This window comes from Chiloscyllium plagiosum, unplaced genomic scaffold (genome assembly GCF_037043375.1).
Source record: "Chiloscyllium plagiosum isolate Xiang-an unplaced genomic scaffold, Cpla_swu_hap1 HiC_scaffold_26, whole genome shotgun sequence".
In the NCBI taxonomy this organism is placed as follows: domain Eukaryota; kingdom Metazoa; phylum Chordata; class Chondrichthyes; order Orectolobiformes; family Hemiscylliidae; genus Chiloscyllium; species Chiloscyllium plagiosum.
The window spans coordinates 5,591,176-5,615,875 of NW_028270164.1; the positions used below are offsets into that span (position 1 = coordinate 5,591,176).

General features: G+C 40.9%; 1 protein-coding gene across 3 annotated transcripts in view; it reads left to right on the forward strand.

The window, feature by feature from the left end:
- The window catches only part of LOC122563035 (suppressor of tumorigenicity 7 protein homolog), a 167,422-nt gene that overhangs the window by 25,159 nt on the left and 117,563 nt on the right, over positions 1-24,700 (forward strand). Inside the window, exon 1 of one of the 3 annotated variants that reach the window (XM_087973440.1) lies at positions 4,378-4,699. The exons of the other annotated variants lie outside the window; for them this stretch is intronic. Within the exon in view, the coding sequence (XP_087829566.1) occupies positions 4,678-4,699 (22 nt within the window). The 5' untranslated portion in view covers positions 4,378-4,677. Of the gene's footprint in view, positions 1-4,377; positions 4,700-24,700 lie in introns of those variants that run through there. 3 annotated transcript variants of the gene reach the window in all.

Genomic DNA, 24,700 nt, shown 5'->3' on the forward strand with positions numbered 1-24,700 from the left:
GGCCACAATCTCTGATTCTAATAACCACAGAATGTCTCATAAATTAGTGTGTGAAAGGTTCTTCTAAATCACCATAGATGTGTATCGCCCAGAAGGAAAGTTTTTGGCCGTTTGGTTTGTGCTAGCTCTTTAGAATCAACCTCAGTGCCCTCTTGTAGCCTTGAATATTTCTATACTTCAAATCACTCCACTTTGCATTAAACATGGAGTCAACTCTGTACAATACAGTGATGTGCTCATTCTGCACTTCATTTGAATTTTGATTTTTGCTCATTTTTATTTCAAAAGGGGTTTTGATAAGAGAATTGGGAAACAAGGATGACCGAAGCATGAAATGCTTTCCCTCAGAAAATGATTAACAGAGTGTCAAACAAAGTTGAATAAATATTTGGAGCAGGGAGAGATTCTGGTGCTGTGGCTGGAGAGAGAAGGCACTTAAGATTAGTGCTGACTTACTCGAGCAAAGAGTTGGCATAGGTACAGTGAGCTGAATGTGGTGGGGCTTTTGTAATTCTAAGATTTGCTGTGCTGGTGAAATGAGAAATTATTGATTCCAAATTTAGCAGTTTTGCCCTAGCAGACCCTCCTCTTTCTCCAACATCAGCTCGCTCTCAACCTCCTGTGTGTTTGTGACACTGCTTCTGTAAAGTAAGAGCGCAAAGTAACAACGCTCCCCCCCCCCCCCCTTTTCCTTCCCTCCCTTTTCCTTCCCTCCCTTTTCCTTCCCTCCTTTTCTCTTTATCCAATCTCACTTGGTTTCATTTCCATTGCCATTCAGAGGAAGAGGCATGGACCGTGGTTCTGTGCCTGCCTGAGAGATCACAGAGGCTGCTGTGGCTCAGAAATAGAGGGTCTAATTTTCTCCCTTTGTCTGGATCTTCCGACTTATTTGGTTCTTGCAACAATGCCAGACGATGTTCAACATCGACTCTTCCTGTAGGTGTCCAAAAAGCAAAATAATTGAGGAACTGGTGATGAAACGGATTGTGAAACTTCTGTATACTGCAATTCTTATCCTGTCCTAGTCAGTATATCTTCGTTAGACTACAGTTTGCTAATTCTCAGTAGTTAGCTAATTTATCAACAGGCACAGGTTCTCAGTGTCAGTGTCCCAATTACTGTGCGCACTAACAAGATGGTATGCTCATAAATATCTTCCATGAAAGCCAGTAACATTAATATTTCAATAGAAATTGTAACTTTGCCACCATCCACCCAGCATGTACATAATTCAAACAAAGTATCAAATTAACTTAAAAAAATGAAAGAACTGTGGCTGCTGGAAATCAGAAACAAAACAGAAATTGCTGGAAAACCTCAGCAGAAACTCTTTCTTTCCACAGATGCTGACAGACCTGAGTTTTTCCAGCAATTTGTTTTTGTATCAAACTAAATTGGTTTCCTTGTTTAATTTTTCCCTTTCCTAGAGATGGCAAGTCACGCATTGGCTAATAGTGCTGCAGATATTGCCTGTCTGGCTTCTCATTCCGTATACTTTATACTGGTTTCTTTAACAGCTTGAGGGCGTCGCTAGCTAGGAAGAATTTATTGTCCAGAGGGCAGTTGAGAGTCAACCAGTTTGTTGTGGGTTTGGAGTCACATGTAGGCTAGACCACGTAAAGATGGCAGTTTCCTTCCCTAAAGGACATTTAGTGAACTAAATGGGTTTTTCTGACAATTGGCAATGGATTTATAGTGGTCATTAGAATCTTAATGACAGATATTTATTGAATTCAAATTCCACCATCTGCCATGGTGGTATTCAAACCAGGTTCCCAGAACATTACCTGGCCTCTGGATTAACAGACTAGTGATAATGCCACTCAGCCATCGCCTCCCCCTGAAGGGTTGGGCAGGTTGGCTGCCTGTTCCTCTGTGGAGCTATCACATTAGGGTTTGGGCTAACCATCAGCCAGTGTTCACACATCAACTTTCCATGAATCACTTATGCAGATTGCTTTGGAAATGTTGACTGATAATTTTCCCTCTTTGGTCTCAGTGCAAATTATACTGTTGAAACTGTGATCAGCATCTTCAACTTCCCTTGGAGAGGGTGGAGAGATAATTTGCCAGATTGGCTGAAAGACTTCAGAGTCACACAAATATTGCAGTGCAGAAGGAGGCCATTGACCTGTCATATTTGCACTGGCTCTCTGAATGCACAGTTCACCAAGAGCCACTTCCCTGTGGCCTTCTCTGTCTCGACTCCTCACGCATTTGTAAACATACTATGAAATCTGTTCTAAGCTTTTTTCTCCAAGGAAAACAGTTTTAACTTTTCCTATCTTAGTAACTGAAGTTTCTCACCCCTGGAATGATTCTTATGGATCTTTTCTCCATCCTGTCCAGTGCCTTTACATCTTCTCTAAAGTCCAGCATCAGAAATTGGATGTAACATTCCAGCTGAGGCTGATTATTATGCGTTACAAGTTCAACATGACTAACTTGGTCTTGTACTCTAACCTCATTAATAAAGTTCAGAATTAAGAATTAATGAAGCTTTGTTAACCATTCAACTAATTCCTCTACTCTCTTTAATAACCTTGAATGTATACCCAGGACCTTTTTCTCCTTTGAATTATGTCCTGTACTTTTTATTGTCTCTCCATTTTCTTTCTATCAAAATAATCACTTCCCACTCAACTGCCATATATGCCAATTTGATCAACTTGCTTAACCCCTGTCAAAGTTGTATACTGTCCTCCTCACAGTTCACAATGCTTCTGCCTTTTGTATACTTTGCATATTTTGAAATTGTGCCCTGCACTCCTAGCTGTAGTTCATGAATCAGGAACAGCAATGTTTTCAACATTGAACAGTGGGGATCTCCATGATGCACGTTCCTCCAAAGTGGGAAACAAAATCCTTTTAACTGCTGCTGTTTCCTGGTACTAAACCTATTTTGTAGTCATGTGACTGCTGTCCCTTTTATTTCATGAACTCTAACTTTGCTCACAATTCCATTATGCAACATCGTATTAAATGTCTTTTCGAAGTCTATGTAAACCACATCAACATTACCCTCAACAACTGTTACCTCATCAAAAAACCTCCATCAAATGAATCAGTTTTTTTTCCATAAGCAATCTGTACTATTTAATATTTTTGACCAAGTGATGATTCATTTTGCCCCAAATTATTGGTTTTGAAAGTTGTCCTATCACTTCAATTAAATTACTTCAAGACTACGAAACTGATGTTGTCCTACTTGGAGCAAGGATGGTTTTAGAGATTTTCAAAATTTCTAGTATTTGAGTCACTGGTGGGAGTGTTTGTAACTAGGATAGCCAGATTGAAGATTAAAAAAAGGGAAGTTGAGAATTGTTTTTGAAGTCAATAATTCGTTATTGTAGAACCATAGAAGAAGTCTGTTGAGCTGAGTGTGTCTGGACTTGCTAAATAAACTAGTCGCCCATTGTAATTCACTTTCTGACTCCCGTTTCATAGCCTTGCATGTTCCATTGCTTTCTGCACAGATCCAGGTTATTTTAGATGAGGTGCAGGTTTGTGCCTCAACACCAAACTGGCAGTAAATTCCAGACATGTCCCATTCTCTTGGTAAACATTTTTTTACCTCATGTACTCGCTCATCTTTCTACCAGTCACCTTATATCCTTATAATTGACAAGTTTACTCGTTGCAAACCTTAATTATCATGTGCACTTCAATTAAATCACCGCTGGGCTTCCTCTGTTCGAAGGAAAACAATCCTCGACTCATCCCATTTTTCCCTATAGCTGTAATTTAAACAATTCTTGTAAAGCAAGTCTTCAGTACTCTCTAGAGCAATTATGTTCTGCTGTAATGTGGTGACCAGACCTGAAACGTGTTGTCTGACAAGATAATGGAAACATATTCAATATTAATTCAATTGGATAAATAGTTGAAAAGGAATAGAACAGCAGGATGAATTGATAGGCTGGCCATAGACACCAAGAGTCGACTGATTATCTTTGCTGTAAGGACATTTGATTCAGGTCAGTAAACTCGGAAGAGATCTGAAATACCAGATTCCGAAAACTCTAAATGGCTAACTGACTGTTGCTATCGTCCAGCTGAGAACAGACTGTGAAGCAAAAGAGCTTTAACACTTTGCTACGTGTGGCTCAGTACCGCATTTCATCGACCACTTCAACCTTTAGGGATAGCATCACAAAAGTCATTTTCAACCAGGTTTCGTTTTATTTTTGTATTGAGATAGCTTAGTGGAAGACTGTTTTGTCTATAAGCAGACAGCAAACGTGGCTGTAGTCTCCCTTCCTCCCTCCTGTGCGTTTTGCGTCATGCGCTGCCCACAGAGTTTGTGTTTCCTATCAGTTTTAGATATTTGGCTGTCTGTACGTGTCATTGCCTCGGTCTGCTCTAACAGACCCTCCTCTTCCTCCAACATCAGCTCGCTCTCAACCTCCTGTGTGTTTGTGACTCTGCTTCTTCTGTAAAGTATGAGCGCAAAGTAACAACGCCCCCCTTTTCCTTCCCTCCCTTTCTCTTTATCCAATCTCACTCGGTTTCATTTCCATCGCCATTCAGAGAGACAGAGACCCTTCCGCAGTTCTGTGCCTGCCCGAGAGACTTCGGAGACTCCTGTGGCTCAGAAATAGAGCGTCTACTAGGGTCTAATTTTCTCCCTTTGCCTGGATTTTCCGACTTGTTTGGTTTTTGCACCTACGCCAGACGATGTTCAACGCCGACTCTTCCTGTAGGTATTGTCCCCGCGGGAAACGGAACGTTTCTTGGCTTTACATTTTATATGTACACATGAGTATAATTTTAACAAGAGTCATCTGATCGATTGGAAGGACTGCACTTTTGTTAGGCATAATTAATTTACACAGAATGACGTGTTTGTTCAAAATGGTTTCACTGAGAACTAGGGAAATGTGCAAGCCATGTGCTTCTCTTTTGCAGGTCTCTTAGGCTGGGAGTCTTGGATTAAAACCGTGCCCGTCCCTGACTGAAACGCTTCCATTTTGTGGCAAGCCATTATGGCTTGGTGCATTGCTCGCCAGTTTTGGTTGAGTTGTCGTTTGTGGAAGGCGCCGATCTTTGTTCCTGCGCCACGCCTCCTTCCTAAAAGCTGGCAGAAATGACTGGGGTGAAAAAGAAGTGTGGGAGAAAGCTGTGTTCGCTTTTGATTTGCTCCTGGAAAACAAGTGGAGAAAGCAGAACGAGAATCTGCTTTTGCTTAGTTACAGGAAATCCTTTTAAGAGCGTTGATATATAGCCACGAGGTTGGCTGCTCATATTTCTGAATGTACTGCGATTATTCTATTTTGATTTTATTGCTGTCTGCTATTCTAGCGTTGCCTTTCCATGACAACAACGGCTACGCTATTTCAACAGAATTTGCTGATGCAGTATGAAAATATGAAAAGGAAAAAGTAAATATACTGTCTGAACAGGCAGCACTTTCGGAAAGAAACCGTTAACGTTTCAGGTCGAGAGGTCACGGAACCCTTAACTCTCACCATAGATGCTGCCTGACTTGCTAGAGATTTTACAGCCTTTTCTGTTCTTCAGAAGTACTTGGCGCTATGAAGTGCTTTGGGATATCCTGAATTCAGGGAAGGCATTTTATAGATGCAAGCTTCATCACTCTTGGTGTCTACATTCCAGTTTCCTTTCTGAAAAACAAAAGATTGTTTAGGAGAATAGAATAGAAATCACAGTAGAGACAGAGAATTGCACTTGAAGTGTGTATAGTTGCTGAATGAACATTTACCACGATTCATTAGATGAATTGGCCATTCAATATGATCAGAGCTGATCCTGTATTTTAACACCATGCTCCCACTCTATCCCCATACCCCTTGACACCTATATATTGAAGAAATAGATTTTTATTGGCTATTCAGTGATGCCATCTACATCTTTAGAGAATTCGACAGATTATTCACACTGTGTGAAGAGATTTCTCTCCATTTCAATCCTACTGACTTATCACAATTGTTTTCTTAACCCTATCTGTTGCTCCCGATGCGGTCTCCTCTACATTGGGGAGACTGGACGCCTCCTCACCTCCTCACTTTAGGGAACATCTCTGGGACACCCACAACAATCAACCCCACCGCCCTGTGACCCAACATTTCAACTCCCCCTCCCCCTCCCACTCTGTCGAGGACATGCAGGGCCTGGGCCACCTCCACTGCTGCTCCCTCACCACCCGAAGCCTGGAAGAAGAATGCCTCATCTTCCGCCTCGGAACACTTCAACCCCAGGGCATCAATGTGGACTTCACCAGTTTCCTCACTTCCCCTTTCCCCACCTCACCCCAGTTCCAACCTTCCAGCTCAGCACTGTCCTCATGACCTGTCCTACCTGCCTACTTCATTTCCACCTATCTGCTCCACCCTCCTCTCTGACCTATCACCTTCATCCCCACCCATTTTACTCTTTGCTACCCTCCCCTCTGACCTATCACCTCCATCTCCATTCACTTATTGTACTCTATGCTACTTTCTCCCCACCCCACCCCCCTCATTTATCTCTCCACTCTGCAGGCACCCTGCCTCTATTCTTGATGAAGGGCTTTTGCCCAAAACGTTGATTTTCCTGTTCCTCGGATGCTGCCTGACTTGCTGTGCTTTTCCAGCAACACTCTAATCTAAACTCTGGTTTCCAGCATCTGCAGTAGTCACGTTTGCCTAGAGGAGATTTCATGCCCCCATTGAATCCATTCAGTCTTGTCAGAATTTTGAATACATTTCAATGTGATCTCCTCTCATTGTTCTAAACTCTAGTGAATGCAATTTCTTCATGATAAACCTACCATCTCAGGAATCAGTGTGGTGAACCTTTGCTGAACTCTCTGTGTGAAGTAAATTTTTTCTTGTACAAGGAGACCAAAACTGCGTCCAATACTCTGCTATTCTAAATCATGGCTGATTATCTTCCTCAACATCCGTTTCCTGAGTTTTCTCCATATCCCTTGAAGTCATTATTATTTAGAAATCAATTGCTCTCTGTCTTGAGCAGACTTTTAACTGTGAGTTTCCACAGCTCTTTGGGGTAGAGAATTTTAAAGCTTTGTGACTGGCCCTCAGTCTTAAGTGATTGTCTCAGAAGACGACAATGTTTATGGTTCTGGAAACCCCACCTCTTCCAATTGTACCAGATGAAGCATGTTTGAATTATCAGCAACTCTCAACGATCACCTTATCAGCTCATTTTCAGGCAGCCTTTATATAATAACTTTATTCTCATGGGATATGTCGCAGAACTATTAAAATTGAGATCATGAAGCCCAAAACCAGTCTATTTCTGAATTTTTAACTTACTGGTCAGAAAAGAACATTCTCAATTTCTAGTGCTTCACAAGTTGCTATGGATATTAGACACGTAATTTCGGAATGCTCTGCTTACTATTCCCTGTGATTTTCCTGACAAAATATTTTGTTAATTTGTATGTAGTCATACCCCAAGGCTTTTGCAAATCTGTTCTGCTGCATGTTGCAACTGTTTAATTAGAAAGCAGCTGTTCATGCACTAATGTGAGCCCGTTTCCTACAAGGATTTTTAAAGGGTGGATTCTTGAAGAAATTGCATTGTGTTTTTTTCGCTGGTATTTGTGTATTGTTGATTAACCTGCTATGCTGCTTGTTTTTGGGTCATTTGTTCTATTGGCAAAAATTAAATATAACTGGTGAAGTTGTGCACCCGTGATGAGTTAACTTGTTCAGGATGTGCCTGAATGTTTATTTGAAGAGTATGTCTGCAGATTAATTTCCCCCAGAATCTGTGATTGATCAGTAGGATTGCTGCAGATGTCTGCAACAAAGCATCATATTTTATTTTGAGAGTGGCTTGAATAATTTTGGTCTCTTTCTGAGGTAATATTTGTCACTAAGAGTCAGAGAGTCATCAAGCTGTACAGCACGGAAGCAGACCGTTCGGTCTAACTCATCCATGCTGACCAGATATCCCAACCCAACCTAGCTCCACCTGCCAGCACTCGGCCCGTATCCCTCCAAACCCTTCCTATTCATATATCCATCCAGATGCCTTTTAAATATTGCAATTGTACAAGCCTTTACCACTTCCTCTGGCAGCCGATTCCATATACTCACCACTCTCTGCATGAAAAAGTTGCCCATTAGCTCTTTTTTTATATCTTTCCCCTCTCGCCCTAAACCTATGCCCTCTAGTTCTGGACTCGTTCACCTTGGGGAAAAGACCTTGTCTATTTATACTATCCATGCTCCTCATGATTTTATAAACCTCTATAAGGTCACCCCTCAACCTCCGACGCTCCAGGGAAAACAGCCCCAGTCTGTTCAACCTCTCCCTATAGCTCAAACCCTCCAACCCTGCCAACATGTTTGTAAATCTTTTCTGAACCCTTTCAGGTTTCATAACATCCTTCCTTCTGATAGGAAGGAGACCAGAATTGCACGCAATATTTCAACCGTGGCCTAACCAATGTCCTGTACAGCCGCAACATGACCTCCCAACTCCTGTACTCCATATTCTGACCAATAAAGGGAAGCATACCAAACGCCGCCTTCACTATCCTATCTACCTGCAACTCCACTTTCAAGGAGCTATGAACCTGCACTTCAAAGTCTCTTTGTTCAGCAACATTCCCTACGACCTTATCATTAAGTGTATAAGTCCTGCTAAGATTTGTTTTCCCAAAATACAGCACCTCGCATTTATCTAAATTAAACTTCCCTTGCCACTTCTCAGCCCATTTGCCCATCTGATCAAGATCCTGTTGTAATCTGAGGTAATCCTCTTCGCTGTCCATTACACCTCCAATTTTGGTGTCATCTGCAAACTTGCTAACTGTGCCTCTTATGCTCGCATCCAAATCATTTATGTAAATGACAAAAAGTAGAGGACCCAGCACCGATCCTTGTGGCACTCCACTGGTCATAGGCCTCCAGTCTGAAAACAACCCTCCACCACCACCCTGTCTTCTACCTTTGAACCAGTTCTGTATCCAAATGGCTTGTTCTCCCTGTATTCCGTGAGATCTAACCTTGCTAAGCAGCCTCCCATGGGGAACCTTGTCATAGACTTTACTGAAGTCCATATAGATCACATCTACCGCACTGTTCTCATCAATCCTCTTGTTACTTCTTCACAAAACTCCAATCAAGTTTGTGTGCGTGGGATATCATGCCTCAAAGCCTTGTTGACTATTCCTAATCACTCCTTGCTTTTCCAAATACATGTGCATCCTGTTCCTCAGGATTCCATCAAACAACTTGCCCACCACTGCGTCAGGCTAACTGGTCTATAGTTCCCTGGCTTGTCCTTAACCATCTTTCTTAAACAGTGGCACCATGTTAGCCAACCTCCAGTCTTCCAGCACCTCAGCTGTGACTATCAATGATTCAAAAATCTAGATTATTTGAACTTTGCCTTATAGTTTGCTCACTGCCTTTCTGTATATTCTTATTTGAGACACATCTGGGCCTTGTGATGCACGTGTGCAACTCTTGGAATTTTGTGTTTTATGCAGTTGGGAATTGTTTTCTGTTCTGCTGTCCCTCTGGACATATTAGTGGCTTGTGAATTTCTATGTTGTACCTGTTAGTTATAACACTACTATAATGTTTATGGTATGACGGTGCTTTTATAGTCTGACACTCATGGGAAACAGCGTATATTGTCATTGAATAAGTGTCAGTGAATAGATTATATCAGTATTCCTCAATCACTGAAAGTACAGAGCAGTTGGTGTTAGACTAAATATTCTTCTCTTTCATGCCTTAAGGTATATGAGATTTGCAAAGCACATGCATGTGTCCGTTTCCATGGCTATGATATTCTTGGGACAGATGACTGGCCTGTTGTTAGAGGCTGTCCCTTGAGATGTATCACTGCATCAACTGTGGCTAAACAGACGTCATTTCCCTCTCTTACAGCCTGTCATTGACGTTTCAGAAGGGCTTGCCAGGTTGATCATCAACCTGCTTGAAAGCATTATGAATGCGACTTGTGACTATCAAGGCCTGAAGTAAGACTTGAATGCAGAGCTTCTGGCTTTGAGGCGGAGGCACAGTTACTGCACCACAACGCGTGCAAGACTAAATATTCGCAGATTATTTAGGCAGTTGTTGCAATTCGCATTTTACTAAGTTGATTGAAAACATAATTGGTTTCCTATATTTTGATTAACTGTCAAACAGGTGATTTCTAAATTGTATTTGAAGAAAGAAGTGAGAAGTTTGCTGTTAGTAAATTGCCTATTGCATTTGATAGTTACAACATGATATTGTTTCACAAGGTGCTTGCCTAAGCTGGGAAGCATGTTGCATTGTGTGCACCAACATTTTCATTACTTTTATTTATTATTCACTAGCTCCATTGTTTTATTCTGAACAATGTTCCCACCTCTCTTTTTGGGATTGCAGAAAGTATAAGTAGGGTGAAGAATTAGTTCTGAGAGCTAACTCTTGGTAGACCAAGGATGCCTCTTACTCCTTCTTTACCACGACTTATCCCATACTTTGTTCTTTTGTAGTATAGCTTTTCAATGTTGACTTGCTGCCCCTTGCTCACTGAGATCTTCAGAATATCATGTCTAGTGGATTATAAGCCTGCTACCAGATGTTATCACACTCATCAATCATCAGTACTTCAGCTTGTGGCTCAAGTATCTCATGTTCCTCTGGTATTAGGATGAACAATCTCTCCCCACAATCCTGGGCAGAACTAATGGTTATGGTTAGACTGTTCGATCTTGTGACCCTGTTTGTGAGAATCTTGTCAAAACTTTGCTGTGTCACTGACAGGCTGCAATATGCCTGTATGGCTACGCTGTCCAGCACAGCGAAGGGCTTATCTTTGAGACAAATTGTCAGCATGTTTCAGTTTTAGAAGAGTGCTGGTAGATTTTTTAAATTACGAGAATGTGAAGCATTTAAATCAATTTGAGTAATGGAATTGTGTGGGTTTGGAACAAGTGCTGGAAGAAATCTGTATTGAGTCACTACTTGAAAAAAAGTCTTTCTTTTCAATATTTTAAGCCAGAGGAGGATTTCGGTTGAATTGACTTGAAGACAACTTCTTTATGGCAAGCCAACTAATACATAAATGAGTTTGAAAGGAATTCTTCTAAATGGTGAACTCAGGCATTGGATCTGTAGATAGCACAGTGTATCTGGATAATAAAAGGCAAATACTGCTGGAAATGTGAAACAAACTCTGAGAATCCTGGCAGGTTTCATGGCTGCATCTGTGGAGAGAGAAACAGAATGAAGTTCAGTGACCCTACTTTAGAACTGAACTGAAGAGTCAGACCTACTTGCTGATTTTCTCAAATTCTGATTGCTTGCTTCTACAAGGACTTGCATGTATGTAGACTTTGCAGTGAAATATTCCTTCGCCCTTCACAGGAATGTTATCAAATAGGTTTTGATGCTGTATAGGTATTTGGATACTGACCAGAATCTTGGCCAAATTGAGGTGGGTTGGAGGTGTGCTTTGATTTGAGGTGTTGAAAAATTTAGAGCAAAAGTTGTGTAGCTGTAGATTAGGACAACTAAACTTCAAATGCCAAAAGATTTTTGGGTATGCTACATAGAGATGAAAAAGAGCAGATGACACTAGTTTTGCATGGGTACTCTGTTATTTTGTGTGATGGACCTCCCATAATGTTTGGGAGTTCAGTTCAAATGTAATCTTAGAATGCAGATATCATTTTCTCTCTATTCTGACTCCCAGTGTTAACACTGTTTCTCTCTGCAAATTGTTAAACCTGCTCAGTTTCTGCGGCACTTTGTTTCTGTTTCCTTCTTTCTCCATTTGAGTCTTTAAGTTTCTATTATAATTTTGAACATCCACATTTATACTTTTTATGTTATGATCTATGTGAACTTGTTTAAATACAGCTGCATTGTGGCAGCATTGTGAAATCTCTCCGAGGAATGCAGTGTGTATTTCCAGTGTGACACATTTACTTTGGAAATGCCAATAATAAATATAGCTGTAATTTATAATGGGAATGTTCATTTGTATGGAGACATGGGCTTTCTAATACTTTGATATAATCTGGGAACTATTTTCCTTTATCTCATAAGGTTTTAAAGGAGGGCAAGAAATAGAATAAAAATTCCTTTTTCTTAGGTGACTGAATTAGGTTGGACAATCTGAACATGATTCATTGTCAATGAATTATCCCCAACTTGGTGTTATCTTAACACTATTGCTTAAGAGTTTGGAAGTGTTATATCAGTGGAATGGATGGTGCTATTTTGAGTTTTGGAGCTGTTATGTTGTGGGAAATTAAGTTTTACTGTGCATCATAACTGTGGTGCAGTTCTCTTGAATGGCTTGACATTTTAACAAAAGTGTGGAATTTAAAACTTGTCTATTCTCCCCACCGTTTTACAATTGAGTATTTTCAGTGAAGGTAAATTAGTGCAGCTTGAGATAGGGTCTACAACTGATAATTGGAATTCCTCTTTGCTAGGAGATTATAAGTATTTGGATGGAGTACCATTGGACACGTAGATTTTCCAGATTTGTTTGTCTTTTGAATCTATATACAATATTGCAGAACATTGTTTTTCCATTAAACTGTGTGAGGGTTTCCTAAATGAGATAAAGGACTTGATGATTATAATCCATCTAGATGGACAAGGGCAGAAAATGGGTGAAATACTACCGCCTCCAATTTCCTTCCAAGCCGTCTATTGTTGAATCTTGCAACTGTTGCCATTCCTATATTATATCCGTACATAAGTCCTGGAGCTGCCTTGCTAACTGCACTATTGGCCAACATACCATTTGTCATCTGCGTTGTCTTCGCCGTCTATCTGCATGCTTACTTTCAGTGACTGGTGCAGATCCCATTACACATGCCCTTTTCCCAATCTGTTGCCATTCAAACAATAATCTACCTACCCCTTTTGCTGCCAAAATGGATGACCTCTCTTTTATTCACATTATGCTTCATCTGCCATGCATTTGCCCACTCACTCGACTTGTCCAAATCACACTGAGCCATCTCAGCATTCTGCTCATGGTTCACCCTCTCACCCAGCTAAATATCAAATGTAAACTTGGAGATCGTGTGTGTGTGTATAGAAAGATATATCTGTTTGTATCCTACTTTGCTCTCTTGCCCTCTCTCTCTCTACCTGCGATATGATAGTGTATCCTTTGAAAGTTTTTTTCTTTGGGAATATACATGTGGATCTGTGTTGGACGGCACAATGTGTATATGGGATAGGAGGTGTGTGCTTGCTGTCCTTGGATTGTTGCACTAGGGATACAGGATTTCATTTAGTTGGAGAGATGAGAGAATTTGACGTTATGCTCCATAGAACGACAAAGTAAAGATTTAAAAATCGTTCAAAATTATGAAGGATTTTGATAGAGTAGTATACAGATATTGTTATTGATAGTAGAATGATCAGTCTTATAATCAGAGGGAGCAAATATATTTTCTGCAGTTTGCCTGTTAGTAGTTGAAAATACTGATCAAAATTGCCACTGTTTGTGGATGCTCTGTCATATCTCACCACTGCCAGCAGCTCATCCTGAGTTGTTTGCACGTTTGATAGTCATAGAGCATGGAAATGGACCCTTTGTCAGCATGGACTAGTTAGACTAATGTTCCCAAACTAAACTAGTCCAATTTGCCTGCATTTGGCCCATTTCCCTCCCAACCTTTCCTATTCATGTACCTGAATACATCCTGTTTCAATACTGTCTTTGTCATAAAATTGCCTTGTGTTCTCATTTGTCATGAGTGGAGGACAAACTGTTAGGACACTGAATTGTTCAAAGGTTTTGTTTTTAAAGGTCGTCAAGTGCAGAACCTGGGTTCGTTTACCACTGTATTTAATCCCAAAAAATGACCCGACTCATTTGTCATGATGAAGTTAATATCTATTTCTTTAGCTTCTGAAGCACATTAAAATTGGCATTTTTGGAAAGAAAATTAAGACTTTATTGTCAGCATTGCTTTAATATAAATAAGGCAGTATTGAGGTTATCACTTGCACATGGTTCTTCTACACACTGTTAAGACTCAACTGCAGGGGCTGAGTATGAATAACTCCACCCAATGACATGCATCTACAAGTCACAATTGCTGTTGTCAGGTGGATCTTGATGCTCATTAATCTCTCTTTACCCCTCTCCTCTTGTCTGCTTTTAGAGAACTTGTGCAGATTTCTCCAATTTCTCCCCATTCAGGAAAAATGAAAGAGATGATCATGACCTTGGAGTTGTATCTGTGCACTGATCTTGTATTGCCAATGTACTAAATTCTGCCATGTAAATTAGATTGACTTTCTGAGCACTAGTGACCACTTAACTTCTCAAATTTATTCTTCATTAAATGGCCACTTTGAAGTTGAGCTTGAACAGTTATTGGGTAAAAATCTCATTGGAGAGATCAGACCATTTCTCCTGGGCCAGGAAATCTCATGTCTTTGATAGCAGCCACCTGCTCTTCAAGATTAGTTTATTGCTGCTGCTTATACTTGTGTAGTCAATTATTTATGTATGTATTTATATCATCACTGTCACCATACACACTGGCTTTGTGAATCACTGATGTTTAAAAACAAATTAAACTGCTTGACTAACTCCAAGCACACTTCCTTTTGAGGTTAAGAACATGGGGGTAAAATGATAGTTTTGAAGTCCTAAGAAAGGCTGAGTTTATCAGCTGTGGCTTAAGGAGTAGTTGTCAAGTCAAAGGTTGTGAACTCAAGGCCCCCTCCAAAGACCTAGCCCAAAATCTAGACTGACAATCTCTGTGCACAAAGACAACATTGCAGTGTCAGAACTCGATCATGCTTTCTTTCAGATGACATCTTAAACAGAAACATTTCATTTTCTGCCTTGGTGGTATTTTGAATATTGCAGAAACAGTGCCACAGTGCGACCAAGACTAGAAATCAAATATTAAAGGATATTCGACATCACGAAGGTCAGGAGAAAAGGAAATGGATGTGGTGTTGCCTGATGATAAAGGATGGAATATGCCCATTGGGAAGGGAGAATTTTGGATTTGATGTAAAACTGTGTAGTCTGGGTGGAGCTGAGAAATAGCTAGGGACAGCAAATGTTGGTTGGATTTGGTTATAGGTTACCAACAATCATGACATATTGAGTGTGGTATCACTGAGGAGATTAAAGAAATGTGCAGCATGGATGCTGCAGTAATGATGGGTTATTTCAATCTGCAGACATTTTAGTTAAACTGAATGAGCACTTGTCCTTTTGAAAGTGTTAAGGGTTTTCCAGAGCAGAATGTGAGTAACTGGTTGGAAAAGTACATTAGACGATGACAGTACACAAACAAGGGATAATACTTAGAGAATTATTATTTCCAGCAAGTATACACTCCTTCAAGGCACAAAAACCCAAGCAAGTCAACCATAACTAATGAAGGAAGTTCAGAATCCACTATGATTGAAAGAAAACGTGTATACATTTGCCACTAATAGTCCCCAAACCTGAGATTTGGGAGGATTTTAAGATACAGCAAAGGAGGAAAAATAATCTGAGTGAGAACAGGATACACATGGAGACTAGCAAAGAAAATAACAGACTTTAAAAGCATCAATAAGTATTTCCACAGTAAGTTTGGCTAAGACAAATGTGGTAGCCAACAGGCAGTGTTGGGAAGATTTATGGAGAGGAAAAGAGAAATAGCAGAGGAGTTAAGTTATTGGTTTTGTATCTGTCTTGTGTATAGAAGGTATAAGAAATCTCCTAGATTTGGAGATAAAAGGGACTTGGTAGAATCAGGAATTGAAGTAAATTGGTATTGTTTTGTTGGAGAAATAAATGGGACTGAAAGTCAACAAGTCCTCACGATCTGGCATCCCACCGTGTTGAAAGAGAGAGCTTTGGAATATTTGTATCTGTCTTACAAAATTCTATTGATTTTGGAATAGTTCTTGCAGATTAGAAGGTACATAATGTCACCACACATTTAAAAAAGGAAGAAGAGATAAAACTGATACCGTATACCTATTACTTTTATGTTGCAGGTGTGAAAATATTCACGTGTTATAAATGTGATTAAGCGTAATCAGCATGGATTTGTGAACTGGAAATGAATGATATTTGATGAACAGATTTGAGCCTTCCGAGGATGTTAGTAACAGAATTGATAAGTGTTAGTGGACATTAGGTACTCGGAATTTTGATAAAAGTTCTCTGGTGATGTTAGCAAAATAAAAAGCACGTGGGCTGGAGATAACATGCTGGCATGGATTAAGGAATGGCCTAACAGGCAGAAAACAGGAGGGATAAACAGGTCAAAGGCTCCTGTGACTGCACTTCCAAACCCATGGCCAACACCATCTAGTAGGACAAAGGCTGTAAATGCATGAGAAGACCACCACCTCTCCAAGCTTTGCACCATCCTGTCTTGGAAATATATCATGGTTCCTCCATATTGTGAACAGCAGTTTGGGTGTGCCAACACCAAATGGACAGCAACAGTTTAAGAAGGCAACTTGCCACTATCTTCTAAAGGCACTTTGGGAAGGGTAATAAATGCTGAATGTTTCTTGTTTTTTAAAGAACCTCTTGTGATGGCAAGCTCTGACTATTGGGATACAGCAAGGGTCAGTGCTTTGGTTCCAGCTGTTCACAACACAATTCTCTGTATTCACATTATCCATGACAAAAAGGTAGTTGCAACAGAATTCACAAGTGATTTGTAATCTATTTTTAACCTGCATCTTTAATGGTGCAGTGGTGGCTCAGTGGTTAGTACTGCTGCCTCTCAGCACCAGGGTCTCAGGTTTGATTCTCAGACTTGGGTGACTGTCTGTCTGTGTGGGTTTCCTCCGGGTGCTCCGGTTTCCTCTCACAGTCCAAAGATGTGCAGGTCAGGTGAATTGGCTGTGGTAAATTGCCCATAGTGTTAGGTGCATTAGTCAGAGGGAAATGGATCTGGGTGGGTTACTCTTCGGAGGGTCAATGTGGACTTGTTGGGCCGAAAGGCCTGTGCCCGCACTGTAGGGAATCTAATCTAATCTAACGAGCTCCGCACTCTCGGATTTCATCATTCAAGGGAGTTTTCAGGAATGGTGCCCTTGCGCATATGGATGATGATTTGGAGATGCTGGTGTTGGACTGGAGTGTACATTGTTAAAAATCACACAGCACCAGGTTATAGTCCAACAGGTTTAATTGGAAGCACGAGCTTTCGGAGCGCCACTCCTTCGGGTTCATATGGAGGATGACTTTGATATATCAATGTTATGGAATCGGAGCCCGTGTGTAATATTTGCAGAATGGTGCTGCGGGGAAGATGCAAATTGGGTTCAAGAGGTTTTTGACTGACTTGATGAGTAAGAACATGACAGATGTACAACGTGGAATATCATGCAGAAAAATGACGATCTCCACTTTGTTCAGAGAGAGACAAAGGTGCAGAGTGTTTCTTAGTATGTGGTTTGAAAGTCTAAATGTGTACTGGATGTCCTCATCAGGAAAGCAAACATGCAAGTAAACTGCATTAAAAGACCTAAGATTGGCCTTAATTGCAAGAGGGTTTGAGTCCATGATTAGTGAATTCTTGCTTAAATTATAGACTCAATATAACTTTGTTTAGACTGTTTAGAGTTTGGTGTGCAGTTCGCACCTCCTTTTCTGAGGAAAATTATTGTGGTGGAAAAATATAATGAAAGTTCACTAGATTTCTTCCTGAGATGGTAGGCCTATCCTCTGAAGAGACAGTGGGGAAACTGGGCCTGTTTTTCTAGCGTTCTGAGGAACAGATGATTTCATTGAAACTTCTAAAATACGTAAAAAGAGGAGGAAAGGTAAATGCAGTTAAGATATTTCTCCTGCTTAGAAGTCTAGAACAAGCAGATATAATTGCAAAATAATAGGTCAGTCACTTATGATCCTAATGAGAATTTTCTTTTATTCCAAAGGTTGTAAACCTACCCCGAGAAGACCATGTACGTTCAGTCATTGACTATGTTTAAAATAGAAATCAAACTACCAAAGATAAAGAGATGTATGGATGATCAGCCATGATTGCATTGACTAATGGAACAGGCTGAATGACTCCTACTCCTATACTTCAGAATTTGTTCACACTTCACAATTGCTGACATTGTGAAGTAAAAGGCATTGAGAAATGTTGAGAATGAGCTCTGGAAAAATTCAGTGCTGTTTTTCTGCTTGGTGGGTTCGCCATGTTCTCGATGTAGTAGAATATGTTTTCGTTCTTCCATGTTGCAGTGTGAAATTCTTGGGAGTATCATTACAATTCATCTAGCCAAACAACGAACCAGATTCATTAAATCTTCAGCGTCATAAGGATGAAAACCGTTTTCTTCAGTGAATATATTTTGACCACTTTTTCTGATCCTTGCCTCAAAATACTGGAAGCCATCCAGTAGCTCTGTCAGTCTCATGCATCATGAGTCATGTCTTGATATTCACAAAGCAGTGTGGCTTCTTGTACTTTGCTACCACAAGTACTGGCAGCTTTTAGGTGCTGTCCATTGATGCTTACCATAACAGTGATGCATTTCTTGTTTTGCTTTCTGTTATAAAGAACAATCTTATAAACGACAATAAAGCAATCTAATTTCTTCTGTGTTAAAATGTCTGTGTTCCTAAGGAGATGGGTAAGTCTAACTTGTAGCAATACTGCAGGGTTGCTTGTGATTTCGGGCTTGAGCATGGCTGAACTCTACTCTGATTGGTTGGCATACCATAGATATCCACGTATTGGATTTCCTGTTCTGTCCCTGGGAGTGGCTGTCATCTTTGCAAGACAGGTCATTCTGCTATAACTCAAAAGTGAGTTCCTCTGCAGCCTTGTCAGATAGAAAATTGCACTATGGAAAATGGCCTTGTAGAAGATTGCTGTAGAAAGTCGCTATACCCGTTCAATAGAAAGTTAATGTTACCCAAACAGCGTCCACAATTCATCAAATCGTGTTAGTTAATTCGCATTGATGAAATGCATGTTATACCAGAATGACCTGTAACAGGGATTTTGGGTCATCTGAATTTGACTCGTGACAACTTCATTGAGTTACTATCTTCTGGATTTCGGTAGAGTCATTGCAGTGGTCTTGACGTCAACAAATCAAGTATGCAGAGGAAGCAGATTTCGTAAGGATTTTAGTAAAGGTGTTTGATAAGGTTCCCCATGGTAGGCTGATGAAGAAGTTGAAGTCACATGGGGTCCGGGGTGTTCTAGCTCGATTGATAGAGAACTGGTTGGGCAACAGAAGACAGAGTAGTGGTGGAAGGGAGCTTCTCTAAATGGGCACTGTGACCAGTGGTATCCCAAAGGGATTCATGTTGGGACCATTATTGTTTGTGATATCCATAAATGATTTGGAAAAAGGTGTAGTTGCCTCGTGCAAGTTTGCAGATGACACTAAGATAGGTGGAGTAGTAGATAGTGAAGGGGACTGTCAGAGAATACAGCAGAATATAGATAGATTAAAGAGTTGAGCAGAGAAATGGCAGGTGGCGTTCAATCCGGACAAATGTGAGGTGATGCATTTTGGAAGATGCAATTCCAGAGCGAACTAGACAGTAAATAGAAAAGTCCTGGGGAAAATTGATGTACAGAGAGATCTGGGTGTTCGGGTCCATTGGTCCCTGAAGGTGGCAACGCAGGTCAATAGTGGTCAAGAAGGCATATGCATGCTTTCCTTCATTGGACGGGGTATTGAGTACAAGAGTTGGCAGGTCATGTTATCGTTGCACAAGGCTTTGGTTTGGCCGCCTTTTAGATTACTGTGTACAGTTCTGGTGGCTACACTACCAAAGGATAGCTTTTGAGAGAGTGCACAGGATGTTCCCCAGGATGTTGCCTGGAATGGAGGGTGCTAGTTATGAGGAGAGGAGCAGTTTGAGGAGGAAACCTGATTGAAGTTGACAAAATCATGCGCGGTGTAGACAGGGTGGATAGGAAGGAACTTTTTCCCAGAGTGGAGGGCTCGATTACTAGGAGTCACGAGTTCAAAATGAGAGGGGAAAAGTTTAGGGGAGATATGCTTGGAAACCTCCTTATGCAGAGGGTGGTGGGTGCCTGGAATGGGGTGGGAACGATAGCGTCATTAAAGATCTATCGAGACAGGTACATGAATGGGCAGGGAATAAAGGAATACTGATCCTTAGAAAATAGGCAACAGGTTTAGATAGAGGATGTGGAGTGATGCAGGCTTGGAGGGCTGAAGGGCTTGTTCCTGTGCTGTAATGTTCTTTGTTCTTAAAGCCTTGCACAGTCTCCAGATGTTCCAAAATGCTTTGCATGACCTGATCAGGTGTACATAGAACTCTGTGGGAAGCTAGGGAAGTAATTGCTGAGCCTCTTGCTGAGATATTTGTTTCATCGATAGCCATAGGTGATGTGCTGGAAGACTGGAGGTTGCCTAACGTGGTGCCACTGTTTAAGAAAGGTGGTAAGGACCAGCCAGGGAACTATAGACCAGTGAGCCTGATATCGGTGGTGGGCAAGTTGTTGGAGGGAATCCTGAGGGACAGGATGTACATTTATTTGGAAAGGTGAGGACTGATTAGGGATAGTCAGCATGGCTTTGTGCATGGGAAATCATGTCTCACAAACTTGATTGAGTTTTTTGAAGAAGTAACAAAGAAGATTGATGAGGGCAGAGAGGTAGATGAGATCCACATGGACTTCAGTAAGGTATGTGACAAGGTTCCCCATGGGAGACTGATTAGCAAGGTTAGATCTCATGGAATAAAGGGAGAACTAGCCGTTTGGATACAGAACTGGCTCAAAGGTAGAGGACAGAGGGTGGTGGTAGACGGTTGTTTTTCAGACTGGAGACCTGTGGCCAGTGGAGTGCCACAAGGATCGGTGCTGGGTCCTCTACTTTTTGTCATTTACATAAATGATTTGGATGCGAGCATAAGAGGTAAAGTTAGTAAGTTTGCAGATGACACTAAAATTGGAGGTGAAGTGGAAAGTGAAGAAGGTTACCTCAGATTACAACAGGATCTTTATCAGATGGGCCAATGGGCTGAGAAGTGGCAAATGGAGTTTAATTCAGATAAATGCGAGGTGCTGTATTTTGGGAAAGCAAATCTTAGCAGGACTTATACACTTAATGGTAAGGTCCTAGGGAGTGTTGCTGAACAAAGAGACCTTTGCAGGTTCATAGCTCCTTGAAAGTGGAGTTGCAGGTAGATAGGATAGTGAAGAAGGTGTTTGGTATGCTTTCCTTTATTGGTCAGAGTATTGAGTACAGGAGTTGGAGGTCATGTTGCGGCTGTACAGGACATTGGTTAGGCCACTGTTGGAATATTGAGTGCAATTCTGGTTTCCTTCCTATCAGAAAGGTGTTGTGAAACTTGAAAGGGTTCAGAAAAGATTTACAAGAATGTTACCAGGATTGGAGGATTTGAGCTGGAGGGAGAGGTTGAATGGGCTTGGTCTGTTTTTGCCTGGAGAGTCGGAGGCTGAGGGGTGACGTTAAAGAGGTTTATAAAGTGATGAGGGGCATTGATAGAATAAATAGACAAATTCTTTTCTCTGGGGTAGGGGAATCCAGAACTCGAGGGCATAGGTTTAGGGAGAGAGGGGAAAGATATAAAAAAGACCTAAGGGGCAACGTTTTCACGCAGAGGGTGGTATGTGTATGGAATGAGCTGCCAGAGGAAGTGGTGGAGGCTGGTACAATTGCAACATTAAAAAGGCATCTGGATGGGTATATGAATAGGAAGGGTTTGGAGGGGCATGGGCCGGGTGCTGGCAGGTGGGACTAGATTGGGTGGGGATATCTGGTCAGCATGGACGGGTTGGATTGAAGGGGCTGTTTCCGTGCTGTACATCTGATTCCATAACTAATAAAATGCTTTGGCGGCCTAATCAGTGTTGTGGTGTAGGAAGTGTGGTATTTAACCTATATACAACAAGGTCCTACAAAGGCATTGTGAGAATGAAGAAATAATATGTATTCGGGATGTTGACTGAGGGATAAGTATTGTTTGGGATAGTGAATACTTTCTCTTGTTTTACTTCAAGATTGATTCGAAGGATTTTTACAGTGACCTCAGAGGGCAGACAAGGAACTTAGTTTAGCTGATCAAAAAGACTGTACTTTCTGCAGGACAGCACATCTGAATTGAACTAGTGTCACCCTTGACCTTTGTTTCTCTGGAATGGGACTTGAACGTGGTGACTTGTAACTTGGAGTTGGGAATTTTATCAAATAAGTCATGGGCTGACACAGCGTAACTGAAGAGTAAATTTAATGAGAATCCAAGGATGAAGAGCAGTTTTTTGTTTTTGATGCACTTTCTATATAAAACATAGAACATTACAGCGCAGTATGGGCCCTTTGGCCCTCGATGTTGCACCGATTTGTGGAAGCAATCTGAAGCCCATCTGACCTACCCTATTCCATTCTTGTCCATATGCCTATCCAATGACATTTAAATGCCCTTGGTGAGTCTCTTACTGTTGCAGGCAGTGCTTTCTGCTCCCCTACTACTGAGTAAAGTAACGACCTCTGACATCTGTCCTATATCTATCACCCCTCAATTTAAAGCTGTCCCCATGTGCTAGCCATTACTATCCGAGGAAAAGGGCTCTCACTGTCCATCCTATATATGTCTCTCTGTAACCTATAACATCCTTCGTCACTAGCCACAACTCCACCAACCTTACTGTCATCCGCAAATTTACTAACCCATCCTTCTTTGCCCTCCTTCAGGTCATTTATATAAATGGCAAACAACAGTGGACCCTAAACTGATCCTTGTGGTACACCACTAATAACCGAACTCCAGGATGAATATTTCCCATCAACCACCATCCTCTGTTTTCTTTCAGCTAGCCAATTTCTGATACAAACCGCTAAATCGCCCTCAATCCTGTACCTCCGTATTTTGTGCAATAGCCTACAGTGGGGAACCTAATCAAATGCCTTACTGAAATCCATATACACCACATCAACCGCTTTACCCTCGTCCACTTGTTTGGTCACCTTCTCAAAAGAACTCCATGAGGTTTGTGAGGCACGACCTATCCTTTACAAAACCATGTTAACTATCCCTAATCAACTTATTCCTCTCAATGATTATAAATCCTATCTCTTATAACCTTTTCCAACACTTTACCAACACTTTACCCACAACCGAAGTAAGGCTCACAGACCTATAATGTCCAGGGTTGAATCTACTTACCTTCTTGAACAAGGGAACAACAGAAGCTGTCCTCCAGTCTTTTGGCACTATTCCTGTAGACAATGATGATATAAAGATAAAACTGTATTATCTGAAGCTGTGGTGGAGGTAGATTGATTACTGATTTAGAACAGGAATTTGGATGTGTGTGATAATAGGAACTTTAGTAGGCCCAAAGAAAAAGAGCAATGGATAGTTTCCAACAGTTAGCACGGGCTTGATTAGGTAAATAGACTTCCTTAATGTGCTGTAAGATTGTGAGGAAAACGTTTAAGAGAATAGCAGTTAAATTTGTAAAATAGTTATGCAAAATTTGTGTTGGAGGGTGGAGAACTATTTAAAGGTCATAGTGAGAGAATAATCTATCGTACAGGAAGATTAGTAATGGCACTGATTTAGCAATTATATTGGTTAAAAGAGTGTTTGACTCATGAGATTTCATTAAAATTACTTTATTAAAATTTGTTTTTGCATCACAGAATCCTAGCATAATGGAATAGATTGTTCATCAGTCAACGAGCTCATTATCAAGATATCATGCGACAACTGATGGTAGAAGGCAAACTACTTGTTAAGTAATTTCTATAGTGTGTAAGTCACAAGGCAGTTGCAGATGAGGGTCATTTGTTCAACTCGCCCATCTGGACAGGATCCTAAAATTCAGTTGCTTTGTTTATTTGTTTTAGAATGATTCTGTAGCAGTCCCCTCCATTGTTCTATTAATTTGTGATGGGTTGGATGGGACGTGGGGGTGAACTGTTCATTCTTGATATTAACAACCCTGAAGAAATTCCTCAGACCAGTCTAGTATTTGCTCATTTAGTAGATCAAAGTGATTGAAAGCCTTGCATAAAATAACAATTTTAGTTTTAAAATAAAATGGAACAGAAGTTGGTGCAGAATGTAATGAATATGGAGCAGGGCATGTGTGAAGGTAGCCCTCGTACTCAATTGTCTTAACTGATGGCATTTATAATGTCCCATACCCGGAATTAGGTTAAATTTATTTTTTGGTACTGAATGCATATATAAAATAAGGTGCTCAACTGAGGTCCTTCTCATGGCCAGGCAACCTACTTGCACTCATCATCTTGCCTTCTGCCAAGTTACTTGCGTCTACTTCTGAAGTCTAGCAAGTGGAAGTGTAGCCCAGTAGAAATGAATGTTGCTTCAACTCTTCCTTCATAACTTAGACAAGGACCTTTTCTTCTTGTATGTCCATCCTCCCAACAGTATTCTAGAAACAAGGGGTGCAAAGAGCTGTATCCATCCTGTTCCGCCCCACATAATTGCCACTTTACATAACATTACATTTGCTCGTATGAATAAGTGCATTGTAAATTGGGTGTGGACTATTCAGGAGCTTTGCAAACTGGTACTAAGGATGTTTAATCATAAATCAGAGCAGTGGGTCAGCAGCAGTATTCTCTTTTGAGTCCTGGGTTTGCATTTCAAATCTTATTCCAGGGGATTTCAGTATGGCATTGTTTCAAGTCTTTGACTTTGGACATGAAGTCTAAATCCCCTCTGCCCTGCGTTTAGGGACTGTTTCAGAGAATAGGAGATGTTTTTCCTGGGTTAT